The sequence below is a fragment of the Crinia signifera genome, chromosome 2 (genome assembly GCF_055691185.1).
Source record: "Crinia signifera chromosome 2, ASM5569118v1, whole genome shotgun sequence".
NCBI classification, from domain to species: domain Eukaryota; kingdom Metazoa; phylum Chordata; class Amphibia; order Anura; family Myobatrachidae; genus Crinia; species Crinia signifera.
This window is the reverse complement of record NC_139218.1, coordinates 226,966,351-226,987,503: the sequence shown is the minus strand read 5'-3', so window position 1 is coordinate 226,987,503 and position 21,153 is coordinate 226,966,351. Positions and strand designations below refer to the sequence as shown.

Sequence of the window (21,153 nt, the reverse complement as noted above, 5' to 3'; positions counted from 1 at the left end):
ATCCATAATTAGATCAATGTTTCGGGGCCACTGAAATACATAAAAGTGCTACAGCACTGATGCAATCATAGGCAAACTAGAGCAGTACACACATAACCATCCAACATATGTCACTCACTGTCACTGTGACTGAATGCCCTAATCACTGCCTTTAACACAACAAGTGCATGTGTGTGTGCAGTGCAGTGCACTGCGATCGATCATGATGATCAGTATCACGTGATTGCGTGTCAGGCCGCGGCGCTAGGCTGAAAGGTCTGCCCTCTAGCGGATGGGCGTGGCAAAAGCCGGTGACAGGTGGCTATGAGAGGCTGTCGCCGATGACAGTGCCACGTGATCGCCACGGCTCATCCCATTGGCCGGGTTGTCTTTTCGCGACGTACAGCGAGAGACCCGGAAGTTTTGATCGTTTTTTCAAGACAACAACAACAATATTCTCCGGGCACCGGCCCTGAGCGAGCAGAAGCGCAGCATCGGTGTCGGCTCACGGAGCACAGCCGCTGTCATGTTTCGTGGTCTGGGCAGCTGGCTGGGGCTGGACCCGGGCTCGGACACACAGGCAGCAGAAGATAAGGAGCAGAACCAGCAGGACAAGGGCGAGGATAGCAGCGTTGTCAGTGAGGAACAGGGAGAAGACAGGGAACCAGAGGAGCCCTTACTGGAGGTGGAGGATGTGCTGTTCACACAGGCCAAGGGCTTCGGGAGTGAGTAATCTGGCGCTATTCGTTACAGCTGATAGGCTGGCCCCTGGGCAGCACCTTTATGTCTGATGTACTCCCCTGGAACAGGCTAATGGGTGGTTTTATCAAAGCCTGTAGAGAGGTACAGCACCAAACAATCATCTCCTGTCAGGTTTCAAACCCCTAAATAGCTGAGAGAAAAATAAGACTTTTTTAGGGGGGGGGGGTTTCTCTTGAGGTATGATAATAAAACTCGACTTTTATTAATAATAAGGTTAAAAGGGGGGGGGGGGGGGGGGATGATTGGACGATAGGGCCTGTAACCCAATATCACGTACCAGTCTTGCAGTGAGCTTTTGAAAAATATTCTATGTGCTGGGGATTTTGGTACTAAGTTTTGGTTCTACAGTGGAACCAATTGAAAAATGAGGTGTGCCTAGTATGCCCTAAGGTTTATTTTAACTAGGGCTCATTAGAGGCAAATTTAATTAATTAGTAGACGTTCCATGGCCCCCATAAAGGGAAAATAAAATAGATGGCTGTGCTGCTCGCCACCAAGCCCACAGTGTATGGTATAACTTACCATTACTAACTTTATTTATGGTACTTGTGTATTTTGGCGGCGCCCATCGCATCGCATACTATAACACATACGATGGTATGCGATGCGACGCGATATCGTACGATAGAGCTCGATGGCATACAATTTTGAAATTGTATGCCATTGTACATGGCATACGATGCCATACGATGCGATGCGATGCGATTAAACATTGTATAAGCACCCTAATGGGTGCTTATACTATGTTAAGCACCCAAATGGGTGCTTACAATGTTAAATGCACCCCCACGCCACCCCCCACTATAAACGTGAACCCGAAGCGTGGCGAGCGCAGCGAGCCCGCGAGGGGCGGCGGTACGCGTCCTATGACCTTTTCATACCCCCACTATCCACGTCGGCGTGGAGTTGAGAATAGAATAGTGTGGCGAGCGCAGCGAGCCACCGAGCCCGAAGCGTGGCGAGCGGACGCGGATACCTTCACAGGTAAACGCGTCCCCTCGCGGGCTTCACAGGTGTCCGCGTCGCCACGGACACCTGTGAAGCCCGCGAGGGGACGCGTATAACTGTGAAGGTATCCGCGTCCCCTCGCGGGGCTCGCTGCGCTCGCCACACTATTCTATTCTCAACTCCACGCCGACGTGGATAGTGGGGGTATGAAAAGGTCGTAGGACGCGTACCGCCGCCCCTCGCGGGCTCGCTGCGCTCGCCACGCTTCGGGTTCACGTTTATAGTGGGGGGTGGCGTGGGGGTGCATTTAACACTGTAAGCACCCATTTAGGTGCTCAAAAGCACCCTTTAGGGTGCTTATACGATTTTTGGTCGTATAGGGGGTCAAAATCGCGTCGCATCGCATGCCATCGGGTGCATGGCATGCGATGCGATGCGATCTGTTCGTCGTACGACGGACATCGGGGGCGCCGCCAAAATACACAAGTACCTTATTTATATATGATCATATGGAAAAGGACACAACTGGGCAGGTAGCTTTCCTGATGTTTCCATTGTGTTTTTTTTTTTTTTTTTTGCAGAGATAAAACATCCAGACATTTACCTACCTAAGCCACTATTATAAAATGAATTTACTCATTTTCTTGTCCTTGCAGTCCATCTAGACAAACTGTAGTGCCAAGATGAAAAATGAGGGGCTTTTGTCAAGTAATGCACTGTACACTTGGGGTGACGGAAGCAGTGATCTAGTTCAGCACAGATCACTGCATGTAGTATAGATCTAGTCAGTTGATGCACAGGATGGCGCATCCCCGTGACCGGGAGCCATACACATGGAGTGATCCGTGCTTCATTTCTAAGCTGACTAGATAGATTGCTTGGAAATGGGTCTGTAATTGCCTGTGTGTGTATGCCCCATAAGACTCAAGAGCTTCTGTCTGGTGTATAAATGGCTTTAAGACAGTCAACATTTTTTTTCTGCACTTCAGCAAAAGTGGTTTTATTGGTGACCCTGGTGATGAGACCGTTCAGTCCTGAAATATGGGAAAGTAATAATGTGATTTTTCATTTTAAAGCACTTTAATAATGGATCCTGGAGTGCCCATTCTAATGAGAGCATGTGGTTTAAAGTAGTTCCTGCCTCTGACAATGTAATAATCCTCCTGTATATTGAGTACTTTCTCTTTAGTATCTCTCCTGTAAACTTGTCCTGGTGTGCTATTTCTTCCACACATAACAGTGGCTGTGTATAGAATAAAAATATATAATATGTCCTGTATTCATATTTTGTCCTTGTTACAGGTTATCTCTTGAACTTTGCTTCAGTTGCTACAAAAAAAATATCAGATTCCGTCACTGAAACTGCGCACACCATCAAAAAGTCTGTTGAAGAAGGAAAGATTGATGGGATCATTGATAAGGTGTGATTTCATTAGCCACTTAGTTAAAACTAATTGTTTGTATAGCATGTCAGCACAATGGGGGCAGCATAAGGGCGCAGGGTGCATTTTGAGGTTTAAAAAATGTGCAGGGTACTGCACCTTGCAAAAGAAGCTTATAGGGAACATTAGTGTGCATGCTGGGCAGTAGGTGCTGGCGCGATCTCCACCCATTGCTAGGCAACAGACCGGCGCTTCTGTCGTACTAGGTTTTAAATCTCTCAGTTGGGTGAGACCTGCCCGGAAAAGTGTCCAAGTGTGCTGAATGTTCCAGTCTTGCTTCTGTTTCTGGAGTCCTGTTATTCCCAGCATTCTGATTCAGCTATGATCAGCTTTGTCAAAGGTGGTGCACTTGACATAGTGCAGGAGTTCCCTGACAGTAGTGTGATTATTATGGCCAAGGATGCACATCCATACCTTCCCTCGATATTCCCTACCACATGTATGCACATACACTTTAAGTTTTGTTGACAGCCAATTAACTTAATAGTATATTTTTCAATTGTTGGAGGATATCCACACAAGCATGGGAAGAAAATATGAACTCCACACAGTTGGGGTATTGGCAATCAAACCCATGACCCAAACGATGGTAGTATTGCTAGTGGTATTTTAGAGCCTGGTGGCAAGATTATTTTCTGCGGCTTTAGTTGGAGTTATTTCATTTAATTGGCTCTGACATGTCCATAATGTCTGTGACTCTTGACAACATATAAAATCCTTATAGTCTGATTTGTTTCTTACTGTTTGGTGCAGTAGTTATTTCTTCACGTGATTATGTCCACATACCTTGAAAATTTTATATTTATTGAAGCTTGGAGAGGGATAAACTGACAACCAATCAGCTCCTAACTGACCTTTTTCACACCCAGCCTGTGAAATGACCAGTAAAAGTTAATTGGCTGGTACTGTTATCTCTTGCCAAACAAAAAGCTTTTTAGTCTGATAGTATTATTGGGCTATTAAGTGAAGCGTGTTTTACTGTGCAGTAAATAACCAGTTTTGGGTTATTACCGGGTATTCTGCTGATGGGATAATTGGATAGCCGCTGGGCATTTCATTAGCTGCAGAAATTTACTAATAGAATCCCCCACCCCTGTCTGCTATACACAATCAACTAACTTTTGACATTTACTTTGGGTTTTGGAAGACAACCTTGTAGCTTACTGCAAAACTTGGCTGTTTGTTTGGATTTTTTTTTTTTTTTACACGCGTTTTTATAACTTTTTTTATAACGACTTATGAAATGTTGTTTTACAGACTATAATTGGTGATTTCCAGAAAGAGCAGGAAAAGTTTGTGCAGGAAAAGAATGTTAAAAAGACAGGTATGTGTTGCCATATCCTACTTCATTATTTTATTTAGGCAAGAGATGCCCACACAGCCCCCTGAAATGATCACCCTTTCTATTTTATTTGGGGCTTAATGTTAAATTGGATATTTATGGTCAAGTGATGGTAGACATTGGAAACAATAGCCATTTTACATACACGCACTATATTGTTGCCCTGTCAAGTGCAGGCACCTGGTCTATCCTGTTTTTCCTGTACAGAGACTGCCTATCCTGTTCAAGATCATTTGTTTCATTGTGTACTGGCTGATTGCATTCTTATTTGTACTGTAAATGTATCCTGGGGGTTATTCTGGTTCATTTGCTCGGGTGCGAATTCACATGATTGCGAGTGACCCAGATCCCGCCTTGTGAGTGGTGGTACGCCGGCTCACCATTCGCAAGGCACGTACGTTCGCTCTGGCTGCGAATGGATGTTTTACATAAACACCCATTCGTATGCCACTGGGACCCTCCCACATCTTTCGATGGTCGGCGACCATTGAAAGATGTGGAAAGTGCACGCATGTGTAAGGTTGCTCTGAGCAACCTTACATATGCGTGTAAGATCGGGAGGAAATGGGTGGGCAGCTGACATCTGACGATGTCAACTGCCTGCCCCCCCCCCCCCGCATGTCCGTCACAGCTCCATTAGCATATATTATATATATTGGAAAATATATGTTGCTGAAAAGACCTCCGAGTGCCGCTTTCTTTTTGTCCACTACTCCGTACCTTTTGAGGGCACCAGGGCAGCTGACATCGTACAGGAGAGTGCCAGACAGCAGACAGATATATATATAACGATGTGCTGGCACGCTTCCAATCTTCCTCGTCTGCCCTGGTGCCGGCTCAAAAGAACTTCATATATGCATGCTTGGATGGCCGCACTCACGGGACTCTGCTCTCCATACAATCAATCAACAGGCAGAAGCCAATGTTTTTGCGACGTTTTGGGAAAGTTTATTATCCCGTCCTCAGGCTTGAAAAAATGTAACAAACAGTGACACAAATATATATTACCTTGTGTGCCGGCGTGCAGTGTACGTCTTCCGGGTTGGGATCACTCCCCTCCACGTACTGTGTTGCTGGATGACGTCAGGGGGAGCCGATCACCTAACCCCAGCAATGTTACATCGTATCAACTGTGAAAGATAAACAATAAATACCTATAGTTACCTAGTTAAAAACAATGTGGTGAATCAATGAATGTGCTGAATAATATGCATACCAATGTTCTTATCGGTTAATAATTACAATGATGCATACCTGACCGTAAATTAGATAAAATTACATCCTAGTCCTCAAATAAAGAGATTCCAATTTAGCTGCTCATTTAACCCTTTGGGTTTCAGGGTAGCTAGTGTGAATATCCATTTAGCTTCGCACTTCAATAATTTAAGGTGTCTGTCACCTCCTCTCCCATCATCAGGTACATGGATTTAAAAAAAAATTTTGGGAACCGCTGGTCTATAGTAAATCTATTTTCTCACCAATGGATTGGCTGAATAAATTGGTTTGGTCTTTTCTGTCTTGCACTTTTTTTTTTTTTTTTACAACATCTGTCATATTAAGGAGGTCACCATGATACAGGCATAACTCGACTGCAAATAAGCATTAATGACCTTGAGTGAATTGATGATTCTACGGAGCACATCGTTACTCAGTTTGAGTCCTCCCAGCTACTACCTACTACCTAATATAATATTTTATGAAGGCTATTTATCCCCCTCCTGCTGTCATTTCATTGGTATTTCCTCTTCATCGGTTTGCCCTAACTATGATAGACCATATACTTGCCTGTATCAGTTCTGACAGATTGCTTACCCATTTAGAAATTTTGGCCTAAGTCTGAACCATTTGCTATTATATTAAGTACATTTTTGTTTCTGGCATTTTAATGACTGTACCATAGCCCTCCCCAGGTTGCTGTAAATTACTTCTGAAACTTTCATCTGTAGCAATGAAAAGTATACTCCAATAATGGATATGTCCTTCTCTACAAATGTTTATGACCCATTGCATGTTTCCAGTCTATCCCAGAGATGACGCTGGTAAAGTAGACAAAAGAGGCCCTAAATAACTCCCAAAAATATATGGTTTGGAAACCTTGTCATATACAGGACAAAGAATTTAAAACTTTTCTGGTAATTCTTTATTGATAATTTTAACATACAGGTAAAACAAAGAATTCAAAGGGGGAAATTTACTAAGTTGAGCATTCTATTTCATATGGGATGTTGCTATGGGCAACGAATCAGAATCTACTTATTCATTTAGCACCCTCTAGATCAGGGCTGGTCAACACCGGCCCTCCAGATGTTAGTGGACTACACATCCCAGGATGCTTTGCATTAGTTTTGCTATGTGGCCATGCTGAAACTGATTATAGACAAAAAGAAAAATCAATGTCATGTCCAGCGGAGCATATGTAAGATCAAACTTACACTAGTTTGAGGACAGAGTCATATGGATTCCTCTCTTGTTTATATAGAGATGTTCTAGGACCCAAAAAATGAACCCAGTCCATGCACTCCCCCTTTTCTTTCCTCTGTAAATCTAGCAAAGAAAGGAAGATAGTGCAAAACACCTTTGTGTACAGGGGGGAACAATTTTATTCACTCTACAAACTCACAAAGGTATAAGGGTAAAAAACATATAATCACCAGCCGGTGATAACAAATGGGGATGGATCTCACCAACCACTCCTGTGGTAGTGCCGCTGAGAGGTGTCAATTCAAACAGCCACTGGATACCAGGATGGACGGTGGATCCCACGATCAGGACAAGATGCTGTTTTCTCCAGCCACGGGTACAGCTGCTCAATGCATTTCAGACCTTTTGGTCCTTCCTCAGGAGCATGGACCATGCTCCTGGGGAAGGACCAAAAGGTCTGAAATGCATTGAGCAGCTGTACCCGTGGCTGGAGAAAACAGCATCTTGTCCTGATCGTGGGATCCACCGTCCATAACTGTTTGAAGTTTTGGTGTAACTTTATTATCAGTGTCTAAGCTGCTTTGTTGTCTTTGCGCAACTGTACAAAAATTATTCCCAAATCCATGCTGAAACTGATGCAAGGCATGCTGGGATGTGTAGTTCATCAACATCTGGAGGGCCGGTGTTGCCCAGCCCTGCTCTAGATGATCATAGATTGTATCTGCTTGGTTGCCCATAGCAACATCCCACGTGAAATGGAACTCCCATCTTAGTAAATTTCCCACAAAGTGTCTTGCTGCATTATGGTATGAGACCAGGTTTTTGGGATTTTTTCCGGATCCCTTTATCCAAGTTTGATACATATGTTTGATTAGCTATGGGGGATCTTTCCCCTTTGTTCCTAGTTCTACCTACCCCAATGTTCCTGCTTTTTATACTCCTGTTACAGTATGTGTTAGTTTGTCTCTGCTCATTGTGTAGCCTATGTGACTTGTGGTGTTTGAATTTAAAAATGCTTCTTTGTTATTGTGCATTGCATTGTCATTTTGATGTTATTTCTAATATATGAAGCTTTCAATGTAATAATACGCTTTCAAAAATATTTTCAATAAATATAGGTTAAAAACAATAAAAAAAAAAAAAAAATAGCCTGGGGAGACTCTACACAGAGAGTCATACTTATCGGAGTCCTTGCTTAAGCAATAATTTTGGTATAGGAAAGGGAACCCATACCCAAGGCCAGTCAAGACAGTGGGATCAACTTAATTCCTCACCAGATTTATACTCCTATTCCAAAAGGAGATAATGAGGGGACAATCTTCCAGACCTGGGACATCGAGTCTCTTTTATAGCGTCTCCTGCAGAGAAGGGAAACAAGTGGCAATTTTATGTATCACCTGTGCGACCATGTAAGAACGGTATTTTGTGTATCAGGAACTTCAAGTCTAGGTCAACAGGCATTTATATCATATACAGTACCTTCTCTCATGCCAACCTAGCGGTCTCTCATTTGTTATGCTAAAAATGGTTGTATTTGTTCTTAACAGAGGCTGCAGTTCCACCTTGGGTCGGCTATAATGAAGAGGAGACCATTCAACAACAAATCCTGGCCCTGTCAGCAGTAAGAATTTTACAATGTTCTGTCAATTAAATACCCTACCAGGAAAGCCCTATAGTTTTAAGTCTTGAATCACATCCGTTTAACTGTGTGCCTGGCGAAAATGTTTGGTTATTCCTGATAAATTTTCTAGGCACATGAAGCCGAATCCCCAATAAGCAGACCCAGGAGACTAGTTTCCAGCAAAAAAAAAAAAAAAACACGAGCCTAGAAACTTTTTCCTGATCCCATGTGTTACTGCCTGGGAACGGGTCATTTACTGCATGGTAAAAATGGTCTAAAATTGGATAGCCCGATAGTCATATTGCCAGTTTTTACTGTGCGTTAAAGTACTGCATGTTATAAGATACCGCTCTATGCCTGTATATAATGTACCATTGGAAAAGCTTGTGTCTAAATCTATCGGCAGCCTAACCCTGTCAAATGTCAAAATTGTAACAAACTCCTAGCTTCTAATGGAATTTGGTTACAAAGAGAGGGGGTGTGCCGGCGCTAGCTGCTTCAATAAGGTATACTCAACGGTTTAAAAAAGTATAAATTTTATTTTACACAATAATAATTCAATATATTTCTAAAAAAACATATATGTATGCATACATTCCCCGGCTTATCTGTGGCCGGCTTCCTCAGGAGCACTTGCTCATATAAGAAATTTCTTACAGCACATAAATTAATAATTTATTAAATTTTATTTTTTATTTATATATATTTTTTTCAATTTTTTCATGTATGCATACATATGTTTTTTTAGAAATATATTGAATTATTATTGTGTAAAATAAAATTTATACTTTTTTAAACCGTTGAATATACCTTATTGAAGCAGCTAGCGCCGGCACACTGTAACTATTTTTGTTGGGCCTGACAACCCAGTGCCGGCTGCTCAGTGATAGCGCACCACTCAAAACCCCTTTTTCCTCTAATGGAATTTGACATAGCGCAAATTAAATGCTCCATTTAACAATCTTTTTGTGCAAAAATGTACAGGATTGCATCCACTTACATTTCTGTTGGAGCATAGAAGGGTGTGTATATAACATTCTATGTATCACAGGCAATAGCACAGAAAACATGGGAAAAGTCGTATGCTTAATTTGGATGCATGAGTCTGTAGTCTTCACGTAGGCATCCAGAAAAGTGACCTGAATTAAAGGATAATTCCATTTTTAAGTTACAGGCTTTCCTTAAATATATTGAGCTCAAACATATATATTTTTTCTAACAACACTTAGTACTTGTTAGCTTTATCTCACAGAATCAGTGATGACAGACCATGTGGTGTAACATTGCTTAGTTTGGTTACTTTAGATCAGGGGTGGCCAAACTTGTCCTCAAGATCTACCAACGGTGCATGTTTTCCAGGCAACCTGTGGATCTATAGTAGAAATGAATGCAGCAGGTTTGAAAATGTGACAGTTAGTAATGACTACAGCTGTGCACCAGCTAGGTAACCTGGCTACATGTTCCACTTCTCTGCAGCTCCAAGGATGTAGCCATTAGCTGTTGCAACCATGCTTTTATATCTTCAAGAAGAGGAGTAGAATATTCAGTTTTGTTGTTAAAGGCAACAATCATTGCACATATTACTATGATGATCCGATCCCGCAAGCTGCCTCTCCCCAAAACTAGACATGCACTTGGAAAACCTCCAAAACTAGAATACTGCAACAGGTTTTATTATTAGTGTTATATTATTGTTATCCTTTGTTTTATATAATGCCACAAGGGATCCACAGCAACCACTTAAGGTGTGTACACACGGAGAACTTTTAACGGGAGATTTTGACTAGATAGTCAAAATCTCCTAGACGGTTAGCCCCAATCTCCCTATTTTCTATCTCCTGCTTAGTCAATATTGTCTAGCAGAAATTGCTTAGCATAGATTGACTTTGCAGGCAAGGAAATTTTGACTAGATCATAGACTGTCATTGCTTAGTCAAAATCTCTCCCAAAATTGCTAAGTTAAAATTGTCCATTAGTCAAAATCTCCCTGTGTGTACACCCCTTTAGAGTACATAAACAAGTACAAACCATGAACACCGTGACTTGCATTTGAAGACAATATAGGACAAATATAGTGTTAAACTTAAGGGTTGTACACATGGTGAGATTTTGACTAGATAGTCAAAATTTCCTAGAAGGTTAGCCAAAATCTCCCTATTTTTCTGCTGCTTAATCAATATTGTCTAACATAGATTGACTGTGCAGGCAAGGCAATTTTGACTAGATCAAAATCGCTTACTCAAAATCTCCATTGCATCTATCCAAAATCTCTCTCTCAAAATTGCTTAGTCAAAATAGTTTATTAGCGAAAATCTCCCTGTGTTTAAACCCCTTTTGCTGCTTCAGCAAACCCTGAAAGAAGTACGAAGGGAGATGGAAAAGATAGTTTAAATAAGAGAAGGAATAGGACATAAGGGGAGAGGGCCCTGCTTGTGAAAGCTTACTTTCTAAATGGGGCAGACTTGACAGGGTGACACAGATGGGGTATACAGTGAGTAAATAAAATCCTGATTTCCTAGCGAGAAGCTTCAATTATGGCTATAAAAAGTCCAGTTTTGTTTTTTATCTGTAATAAGTCTGGTGCTTTCATATGGTCCCAAAACTCCTGAGACTTCTGTTAGCTGGATAGTTTATGGTAGTGAGTGCACTATCCCATGAGTATATTATATTCTTAAAAAAAAGGTTAATGTACCATTTTTATACTGTCTTTAACTTTGTTTCGGTCAAGACTCCTCTAGAATGATTTTAATTCATTTATATGTTTGATTTTAAGGATAGGAGAAACTTCCTCAGAGACCCTCCTGCTGGGGTCCATTTTAATTTCGACTTTGAACAGATGTACCCTGTTGCTCTTGTAATGCTTCAGGAAGATGAACTGCTTAATCGTATGCGGTTTGATCTTGTTCCAAAACTGTAAGTGGCTGTTTTTTGTAATTAAATATGTTAAGTCTGTTTACTTGTTCACCTACAGCATTGTGATAACACGCCATCGGTAGAATGTTGTCTAAAGCTGCAGGCTTGCTTATTCCTTTTTAAATGGTCAGAGCAAACATCTATTGTCAAATCCAGGAACCGCAAGTGTCATATCTAATGGTTTCACTTGTACATTAAATACTTATACATTTATATATTAGAAGAAATCTTTTGATATCAGCTGTTGGTCTAAAAATTAACAATCACTATTCCACAGGATATTCTTCTATATTATGTCTTTATTGTGGTGTCATATGATTTCTGTGGCATTGACAAGGTATATACAAAAGGGGCATTTTTCTGTATTCTGTAACTTTTTGGTGTAGGTTTCTGTGCAATTTTCGTTTTGTTACCTGGGAAATATCCTGATTCACCAGGTTCCCTTTTTTTTTTTTTTTTTTGTGTGTGTGTGTGTGTGTGTGTGTGTGCGTGCGAAACTTAATGTACTTACTGACTTTCATTTTCTTTCAGTGTGAAAGAAGAAATGTTCTGGAGGAATTATTTCTATAGGGTGTCTCTGATAAAGCAGTCGGCACAGCTGACTGCTCTGGCTGCCCAACAGGCTACTGCACAGTCTGATAAGACAAATGTCCATCAGAATGATGACTTAGAAGGTACAGCAAAAACTATTTTATGGGTGGGTTTCTGTGTGGTGTGTTTTTTTAATTTGGTGGGTTTCTGTGTGGTGTGTTTTTTTAATTTTTTATTATTGGGTTTTGATCATTATTATTATTATTTTTTTTTTATGCATGTTCCTCACCTTATTCACTTTATAAAAGAAATCCTGCAATTTATTGCATGTAAACACTGCACATTATGTGGAGGTATTCAAATGTTTACTTTTGGGCATTCATTTTTCCCCACCTTTCAAATACACGCAACTGATGTCTTTTGAAGTGACGGTTGGGTGCGCTCTTCATTCTTTTTTTTTTTTTTGCTCGTCTTATCGGGAAAGGGAGGGCTTTACTATTGTGCCCTTCTTCTCCCTGCTGTGCAGTGGATTTACTTCTGGCCACCGCAGTCTGCAGAGGCTGGCAGCCAGCGACAGGGAGTAAGTGGCCAGGGATGGCTGTCAGCAGTGCAGAGGAGTGGCTGTCAGTGGGACTAGCGAGGAGGGCTGGCATAGAGTGCTTGCGAGCACTTCAATTAGTGATGGGAGTGGAGCTGTGGGCTGGGTGCAGCAGCAGACAGCGTGTTTGTTTGAGAGGACGTGCAATATTTTAGTATGTGTGCTGTGCCAACATTAACCCCTGCATCACATACACAACGCAGTCAAATTAACCACTGTATTCCTTACATAGCACAGTCACACATTGGGCGGTATTCAATGAGCCTGATTCGCCATGTTTTTATGGCGAATTTGTGCTGTTTGGCGAATTTTTGATAAAAACGGTGAATCACCCTATTCAATGAGCAGATGGCGAATACATTTCAAGGTTTTTTTCGCCATGATTCACCGAGTAGCAATCGCTATCTTTTTATGGTGAAGTGGAATGTGAACTTTTAAAATAAAGTGTTTTGTTTTTTACATTTGGTGTCAAAAAATCAGGAATTTTATTCTGAGGAGGGGCATGCTATTTTTATTCATGTGCTGTAAGCACATGACTATATATTTAATAAAATAAATATATATATATATATTTTTTTTTTTTTTTTACACAGCAGCCAGCAGTGGGTGTCGGAGCCGAGCCGCTCATTATATATTCACTGCACCCGATCGTTATCGGGTGTAGTGAATATACCCGGTCCCCTGCTGGCACCCCCGGGGGGGCAGCCTGTGCTGCCGGGGAGCCCACCTCCCCCCCACATGCGCTCTGGGGCAGGCAGAGAGACTTCCATCTCCCTGCCTGCCACCGTCCTAAGGCTCCCTACGGCATCGCCGCAGGAGCACAAATTCGCCAGTCAGGGGCAGTGAGCCCCTGACTCGTTGAATACTGGAGCCGTCGAGGCTCCGGAACGTGGCGGGCAGTGGCGAATGTGCAGCGAATCCTAAACAGGATTCGCTGCACGTCGCTGGTATTCACATTGAATACCGCCCATTGGGTGGGCACTGCTCTGTGAGGAAGAGGGTGGAGCATGTTCTGGAGGGGGGGGGGGGGTGAAAGCCAAAACACTCGCAAGCTGCTGGAAAAGTGTCCCACTGTGCACTGGAAGAGAAGCTCAATCAAGATCAATGCAGAACTTTTCAAAAGGTCTACCTCACCTCTTACCAAAGTCAGAATCCAAAATTAATGAAAAAACATTACATTAAACATTACTTTTTAAAGAAAAAAAATGACACTTTCATTACCACCCAACACCCAGGTGAATAACATGACAGGAAAATGACCATGTAGCCCATTGAAAATGACTGAAATAAAAGATGTTAAAAAAAAACTGTCAACTTTGAAGAGACAGGAAAGAATTGAATATCACACTAATATCACAACATATAAAAGGTGTGAAAAAGGGAAAAAACATTTGAATACCCCCTATGTGCCAAATCATATGTGAGCCCTCCTGGCCTTCTGCAGTGAGAGCTCAAGGGAAATAGTGTCGTACAGGTCAGCCTGTTAGCATACACAGCCCCTTGCATGTTAGAGAGGGGGATTCACGTAGCGGGGGTGTGTGTGTGTGTGCATTTTGGTGGCATGGTGGGTGGCGTTTGCTTATTCGCTATGCTGCAAACCTATGCAGCCTAGCAAGCGGGTTTGAATCGGGCCCTTGGTTCCATGATTAAAATCTTGTTTGTTAATCTCTGTGCCTAGTAACGCAGTAGGTACTACACATGAAATATTCAATGCTAGTACCTACTGTATGTAAGCACTCTAAATGAGCGAGTGCCTGGTGTCTTACCTGCCTTGCATCTGGATTGCCAGAGAACACTGCATTATTGTACTGTAGGTATTACTAGGACCATGTTTTAGAGCATGCGTATTTCTTGAATGTTTCATGTTGTTTCTATATTCCTTAATGAATGTTTGCAATGATTGCTCGCTCTCACTTTATTGTAGAAAATGTAAGACCAAAGACTCCACCAATAGCTATGAAGACGCAACTTAAAACACATGAGGTAATTTAAAAATCTAGTTTATTTGTACTTCCTAATTCTTTATTCTATAAATGAGCTTTTACATTATTACGGAAACTAATCTATACGTGGTACTATGAGGATAAAACATAAGGATAACCGTTGATGACTTCTGCTGCTCCTTAGAAATGTTGCACAAGGACATTGCATACATCTCCATCTGTTTTGCAGACTGAGTGATTCAGTTGTTGCCTGAGGCATACCAGTTTGACAGACAGATATGTGTGTGCGTGAGGGAGCGAGTGAGACCTGAAGCAACACCATATTAATGCAGTATGAATTGCTAAAGGGTACAGTGCCATACCTACCATCTGTTTGGGGACCAAGGTGTTTATATGGACTTTTATCCCAAGTTGGATGGTTATGAGCAATGTCCATTTGGATGCTCCTTTAGTGCTAGGCCCGGAGAGATGTGTATGATATGAAGGCATGTTTTGGAGCAAAGTAATGGGGCAACCCAGTTCTTCTGAAATGCTTGGCTGTCCTAATGGGACTGGAAGTGTCATACCCCCAGGGTGATGTCCACATCCTCATGAACCATCATGGTGGCAGAGAGGTTCGCTTGACTGCCTCAGAGCTGAAGTCCTGAGTAAAGATCCTGACTAGGGCCCTGTTTGTGTCTTTTGTTTCTCCCTTTTTATGCGAGTGTCCTCACACCCAAAAAACATTCTGCTAGGATAAGTATGCTTGTTTATTGTGGAACTTACAGTAAATGGAAATGGGTAGTTAGTGGTGCTGTAGAAATAAACCTTAATAGTATAAATGAGCAACCATTCTCACATGCCCAGCACTGTGACGCAACAGTGCGACCGTCAATATTAAGTGATCAAAGTTGTGAGGTATGTAATGTAGCTGGTGAGAAAGGGGATACATTTATCTCCAAGCTATATCTTCCAATAGTCATTGTGGAAGGTGTGGTGTATGAGGTATTTGACTGTAAATGTTTGTGTTGTAACAAACAGAAGAAGGATGTATTGTACTGCTTGTAATGGTGTGTAGAGGTTGGCTCTTCTGTTACTGAAATTTAGTGCTGATGGAGGGGTATGCGTCATAGGGTTGACTATAAGAACATCGACCACTTTTGGTCGACACATTAAAAAGGTCAAAGGTTGACACCAGCAATAGGGAAAAAGGTTGACATTAGTTTTTAACTTTTTTGTTTGTCTATATTGACATAGACCTCGTATCAGTCTACCGCATCCCCCTAAATTCTTCCATTTAGATGTCCAAAGAATGAAAAACCGCCTTTTTTTTAATTTTTTTAGATACCGACCTTTCCCGGGTCGACCTATTGTATGTGTGGACCTTTTGACCATGTCCACCTAAGGTATGCTGAACTTTTTAATTTTGTCAACCTATTATTGTTGAACTGCTCACCGCATCCCCTGATGGAGTGCATGGCAGATATTTATAAGTAATGTGCAATGTAATTATTGGAGAAAATGTTAGAGAATTCTTATTTGTGCAGTTTGGAGAAATAGACACACCCTTGCTGGATATTGTAAATGGGAGCTAACATGTTTTCATCCTACAACTAAATGCAAGGTACCTATTATTATTATTATTATTATTATTATTATTATTATTATTATTATTATTATTATTTTTTAAAGCTGAAGAGGAGGATACAAGCTTATTTTTTTTGACCAGATCGGGGAGTCCGTTAGTTCATCATACATATTGGGAGATTATTCCAAATAAATTAATATAATGTGCTGTGCTTATATGCTATTTCAGAAAGCTGCTGCCATCTACTGTCACTTTTGTGTAATTCTTGGACATCTAGAAACCTTTTCACATGTCTTTTCTTCTAGAAGCTTCCGCACTGTCTTCAGTCCGCAGCCTCTCCATGCCTGCTGTCTTCCCTGCTCTGTGCTAACCAATTTCTTTATCTCCTCGTAGCAGGTCCTCTCCTGTTACAAAGCAAGGGGGGTATTAAATGTTGGGTCACAACTGTCGGGCTGGCTGAGAATTTGCAGGCAGGATTCAATGTCCCACCTGCCGTGGGTCGAGAAAGGGGCGTGGCAGCGAGAAGCAGCCGGGAATCTGCGAGCTGCAGCCGGGAGCTTGTCAATTCCCAACCGTTCACGACAGAACAAGCCCGATTGCTTGTGAAGTCGGGCTTGTTCTGCCGAGATTCCCTGTTCAATGCTGTCGGGGAAGACATCATTGAATAGTGCTCCGCAGCCATTTCCGCCGTCGGGAATGACTGCGGGAGATTGAATATCGGTTTACAGGCCCCGATATACAATAACAAGAACTGTACATTAAAAAGCATGTTATTCTGTATTGGATCAGATCTTAGAATTATGTTGCAAGAAGGAAACTAACTAGTCAAAATGTGATGATCAGCTGTCAATCCATATGTACTCTTGCAGTTTGTCATCATCTTGTTCAAAATGTTGTGTTAATAAGCCAAAATGTTGTGTTAATAAGCCATTGACATGGTTGTGTACAATGCTGTGTTACACATTAATGACTGTACATATTGTCTTCACAGGAAGAAGAGGAGATCTCCACCAGCCCTGAGGTATCCGAGTTTGTAAGTGAAGCATTCGACTCCTGCAACATAAACCAGGACGACCTGAGGAAAGAAATGGAGCAGCTTGTCCTTGACAACAAAGATGAGCTTGACACTGCAGAAGGTAATTGCTCCTTATGTGAATAGTGAAGGCATCGCTTTCCCAATGCCACACAGCTGAATGAAACCTAGCTTCTGCATATTACGTGTTATCTTTTCAATGTGAACTTGTGTATAAGACTAATGGGACTTCATTATCACTCTCTTGCTCTTATCAGAGGAATCCGAGGACTGGATAAAGGAATTGCAGGAAGTGGTCCAAGAATATGAAGTGGTGTCTGGTGCTGACAAAATGAAGGATGAGAGCTGGGACAAAGAAATTGAGGATCTGCTCCAGGAAAATTAACTGTGTCCTATGCAAATATAATCTAACATCACTACTATTATTCCTGAAAACTGTCCCCGCCTTGCTGAAGTTGGGGGTGGGGTTATTAGTATGGCTTTCCTTTTATGGCAACTAAAGTGTACGGCTAGAAGATTACAAGTGAACTTTCCGTTACATCAGCAGGAAAAATGATGCCGTGTGGGGACCTATGGCTTTGCTTTTATACTGTACAAGGTGTTTTTTTCTGTTTTTTTGTTTTTCCCATAAGAGATCAGTTCATGATATAACAAACTGAAATTGTGATTTCAACTTCTGTAACTTACCAACCCGTATACTGTATAGTCTGATTTCAAATTCAGTCTACATTCTGCAACAATTGCGTAGTATTTTTGTAACCAAATGTATCTAATTTTTCTTTATAATTTAATATTTGTATGATTGGTCGTACAGAATTGGTTAAATAATATTGTCAATTAAATTCGACAACTATTTTGTTTAGTGCTTTATACTTTAAAAAAACTACTACTTCTAGATTTCTCCATCTGGCACTAAGCCATGCAGTCATCCATGAATCTTTGGTTCTTGTTTAGTTTCATGGCGGCACCGTGCGCACACACTAGCTATGAATCTTGGCCGCTTACCAAACTGCCTTACTCTTCTCATCTATGTTATCAGCGCAGCGCATGTTTGAATTCTGGCAGCTCGCCAGCTGTTTTACATCTGTAATCTACTTTATCAGCAGCGTGAAAAGTAGCGTAGTGTGGGCAGTACTGTTTACGCGAGTAGCGTATTTACTGAAAAGGCGTCTAGCGTCTAGTTATAAAAGTGTCTAGCGTCTTTTTCTAGTCAGAATTAGCGTCACAGTCAGAAACAGTATCTAGTTCCTGCGACTAAGTCAGTCAGGTGTGAATGTGTTCCTGAAACAACCCCACCATCCACGCCATCCCGAAGCGCGGCGAACGTCTTTTCGACCTTTTCATACCCCCACTATACACGTTGGCGGGGAGTTGATTTTATATAGTGTGGTGAGCGGATGCGGATAACTTCACATGTATTTCGCGGGGCTCGCCACACTATATAGAATCAACTCCACACCGACGTGGATAGTGGGGGCATGAAAAGGTCGGGAGGATGCGTACCGCGGTGCTCGCTACGCTTCGGGATGGTGGAATAAACAAGGTCGACAAGTTTTACGTCGACTAGTGTCATTGTGAACAGGTTTAATAGTGTTTTGCACACTGCACCCCTATGTACCCCTATACACAACTAAATTTAGACACCCCCGTTGTTAGCGGTGTGCCAGGCTGTCTTATTTCACTGTGGAACTACAAGTCCCACAATGACCTGTCAGCGCTGGGCTGCCACGTGCGCTGCTGCTGGAGCAAGGCTGATAACATAGCTTAGAGAAGCGGTGTGCCGGGGTGTCTACTTGAGACTCCCCCGTTGTTAGCGGTGTCTTTCACGGTATCATCTGACCCTAAATCCAAATTTTGTCATGCAGTCCGCAGCTGCCCAGTTTTGGTAAGCCTGTGCCTGCTGTAGCCCGTTTCCTGTTAGTTGACAGGAGGGGCATTAAGTTTGGCAGTAGCAAATGCAATTCAAAGCATAATTCAGTGTTTCTTTTTTCTAGAATCTCTATACCAGACTGCTGCAATTATAGTATTTAAGCTATAATATTTCAAAAACTGAGACCAACGCTTTGCAGAGTGCTCTCACTATTTTATATAGCAGAGGATGCCTGGATACAATTTGAACTGTATATGTTTTATTAATTTAGTAATATCAAAAGGGCAATAAAGTCTGTTCGTATTAAATGTTGAGCTTAGCAGTCTATGTAAAAATTTGACTTTGTTAGGTTTCTCGTGACTAATGATAAGCTTCTTGGACTTAGCATTGAAATCCAGTTTACATTGAAGCTATAGTCAAGATGGGGGGGGGGGGGGTTCTAATTTGACTACATAATGTTTACTTGCCTGGGTAGAACCAGTATCAGATCCTCTTTTATATGCTAGCTCAGTGACTACACAGGCAGGTGGCCTTGAGCTTATTAAAAAAAACTCGGTACTTGTGGAGTATCACGGCTCCCATCGTATGGCATCGTATGCCATATGTAGTGGCATACGATGCGATGCGATTTTTACAGATTTTTCAGCATTTTTGGTCAAAAATCGTATGCGATCGCATCGGATGCCATACGATGCGATGGCATACGTTTTTGATCTTAAATGCATCCAAATGCATTAAAATTAGTATGAAACATGTTAATTGGCCCCCAACTGTCATTTTCACTGTGTACCACCCCCAATATCAACGCCAACCCGAAGCGTGGCGAGCGCAGCAGTACGCGTCCTACGACCTTTTCATACCCCCACTATCCACGTTGGCGTGGAGTTGAGAATAGAAAGTGTGGCGAGCCACCGAGCCCGAAGCGTGCCGAGGGGACACGGATACCTGTGAAGCCCGCGAGGGGACGCGTATAGCTGTGAAGGTATCCGCGTCCCCTCGCGGGGCTCGCCACGCTTCGGCCTCGGTGGCTCGCCACACTTTCTATTCTCAACTCCACGCCGACGTGGATAGTGGGGGTATGAAAAGGTCGTAGGACGCGTACCTCCGCCCCTCGCGGGCTCGCCACGCTTCGGGTTGACGTTAATAGTGGGGGTGGTACACTATGAAAAATGGCATTTGGGGGCATTTCACATGTTTACTACACATTTCAGTGCAAAATCGGGTGCGATCGCATCGCATGCGATGCGATTTTTTTTATCATACGATCAAGGTCGTGGGAGCCGTGATACTCCACAAGTACCAAAAACTCTACTGTGGACTGGACGCAAGCTGCTATGCAATAGTAAGCGTCTAATTGCCAGTGGACCACAATATAGTAGAACAGAACCGATGGGGGAAAAAAGCACTCTAAAGCAATTTACTTTGAGTAATTTTGAAGAACACCATAAAATGAAACCCAATAATATAGGCCAATGTCAGGCATAAAGAGATAATTATTTAAATTATAATAGCTTAGGTCGGTATCTGACAAGAAATCATGGCACAGGTATCCGCAACAAGGTGCAGCTCAAGTATTGCATAAAGCAGGAATGCTCACCTGCATCAGGATCGAATGCATTTGATTTTGCTTATATAAGCAACATTGAATAGAAAAAGAGACCACATCTAACCATGGACCTTATTCTGGCCCATTCTCGTTCGCAAGGGGACTGATTTTGGCATATGTGCATGCGCAGCCGCATTTCTGCATGTGTTTATGCCGGGTGCGTGCGGCCACGGCACCCAAGGTTGCGGACGGGGTGCGAGGGGCAGTGGCGGATAGTTGCGCTCATGGGATCACCCAGCGTTTCATGGGCATTCTCATGGTAATTGGGCCATGATGTGGGTGCCAGGGGTGGGCAGCTGACAACACCAGATGTCTGCTGCCTGCCTACTTCCTCCTGAGGGTGCACATCAGTGACCAGAGAGTAACTTAGATATGCATGCAGGTTCCAGATCATTTGATGGATGGTGACCATCAAATGATGTGGATATTTACCCACAGGCTGAAAGTGGATGTTTATGTTAAACATCCATTTGCAGGCCCTGCGTGCGAACACACTCTGCAGGGGGGAGGGGGCTGGGGCATACCACCATTCGCATAATGAATTCTGGCAAGGGTGCAATTTTGAATTTGAGCGTGA

General features: G+C 42.4%; 1 protein-coding gene across 1 annotated transcript; it reads left to right on the top strand.

The window, feature by feature from the left end:
- Window positions 1-352: 352 nt before the first annotated feature.
- Window positions 353-17,954, top strand: SYAP1 (synapse associated protein 1). The gene is made up of 9 exons (XM_083173940.1): window positions 353-704; window positions 2,992-3,110; window positions 4,389-4,455; window positions 8,442-8,515; window positions 11,289-11,428; window positions 11,960-12,102; window positions 14,482-14,540; window positions 17,059-17,203; window positions 17,358-17,954. The coding sequence occupies exons 1-9, from the start codon at window positions 506-508 to the stop codon at window positions 17,483-17,485; spliced, it is 1,074 nt and encodes a 357-aa protein (XP_083030066.1). The 5' UTR covers window positions 353-505; the 3' UTR covers window positions 17,486-17,954.
- The last annotated feature ends 3,199 nt before the right edge of the window (window positions 17,955-21,153 follow it).

What these genes read in the sequence shown, in the direction of transcription:
- SYAP1 (XM_083173940.1), top strand. Translation starts at nt 506, where the DNA reads ATGTTTCGTGGTCTGGGCAGCTGGCTGGGGCTGGACCCGGGCTCGGAC. An exon ending in TTGATGGGATCATTGATAAG is followed by an intron (nt 3,111 to 4,388) that starts GTGTGATTTCAT and finishes GTTGTTTTACAG; the next exon opens with ACTATAATTGGTGATTTCCA. An exon ending in TCAGAATGATGACTTAGAAG is followed by an intron (nt 12,103 to 14,481) that starts GTACAGCAAAAA and finishes ACTTTATTGTAG; the next exon opens with AAAATGTAAGACCAAAGACT.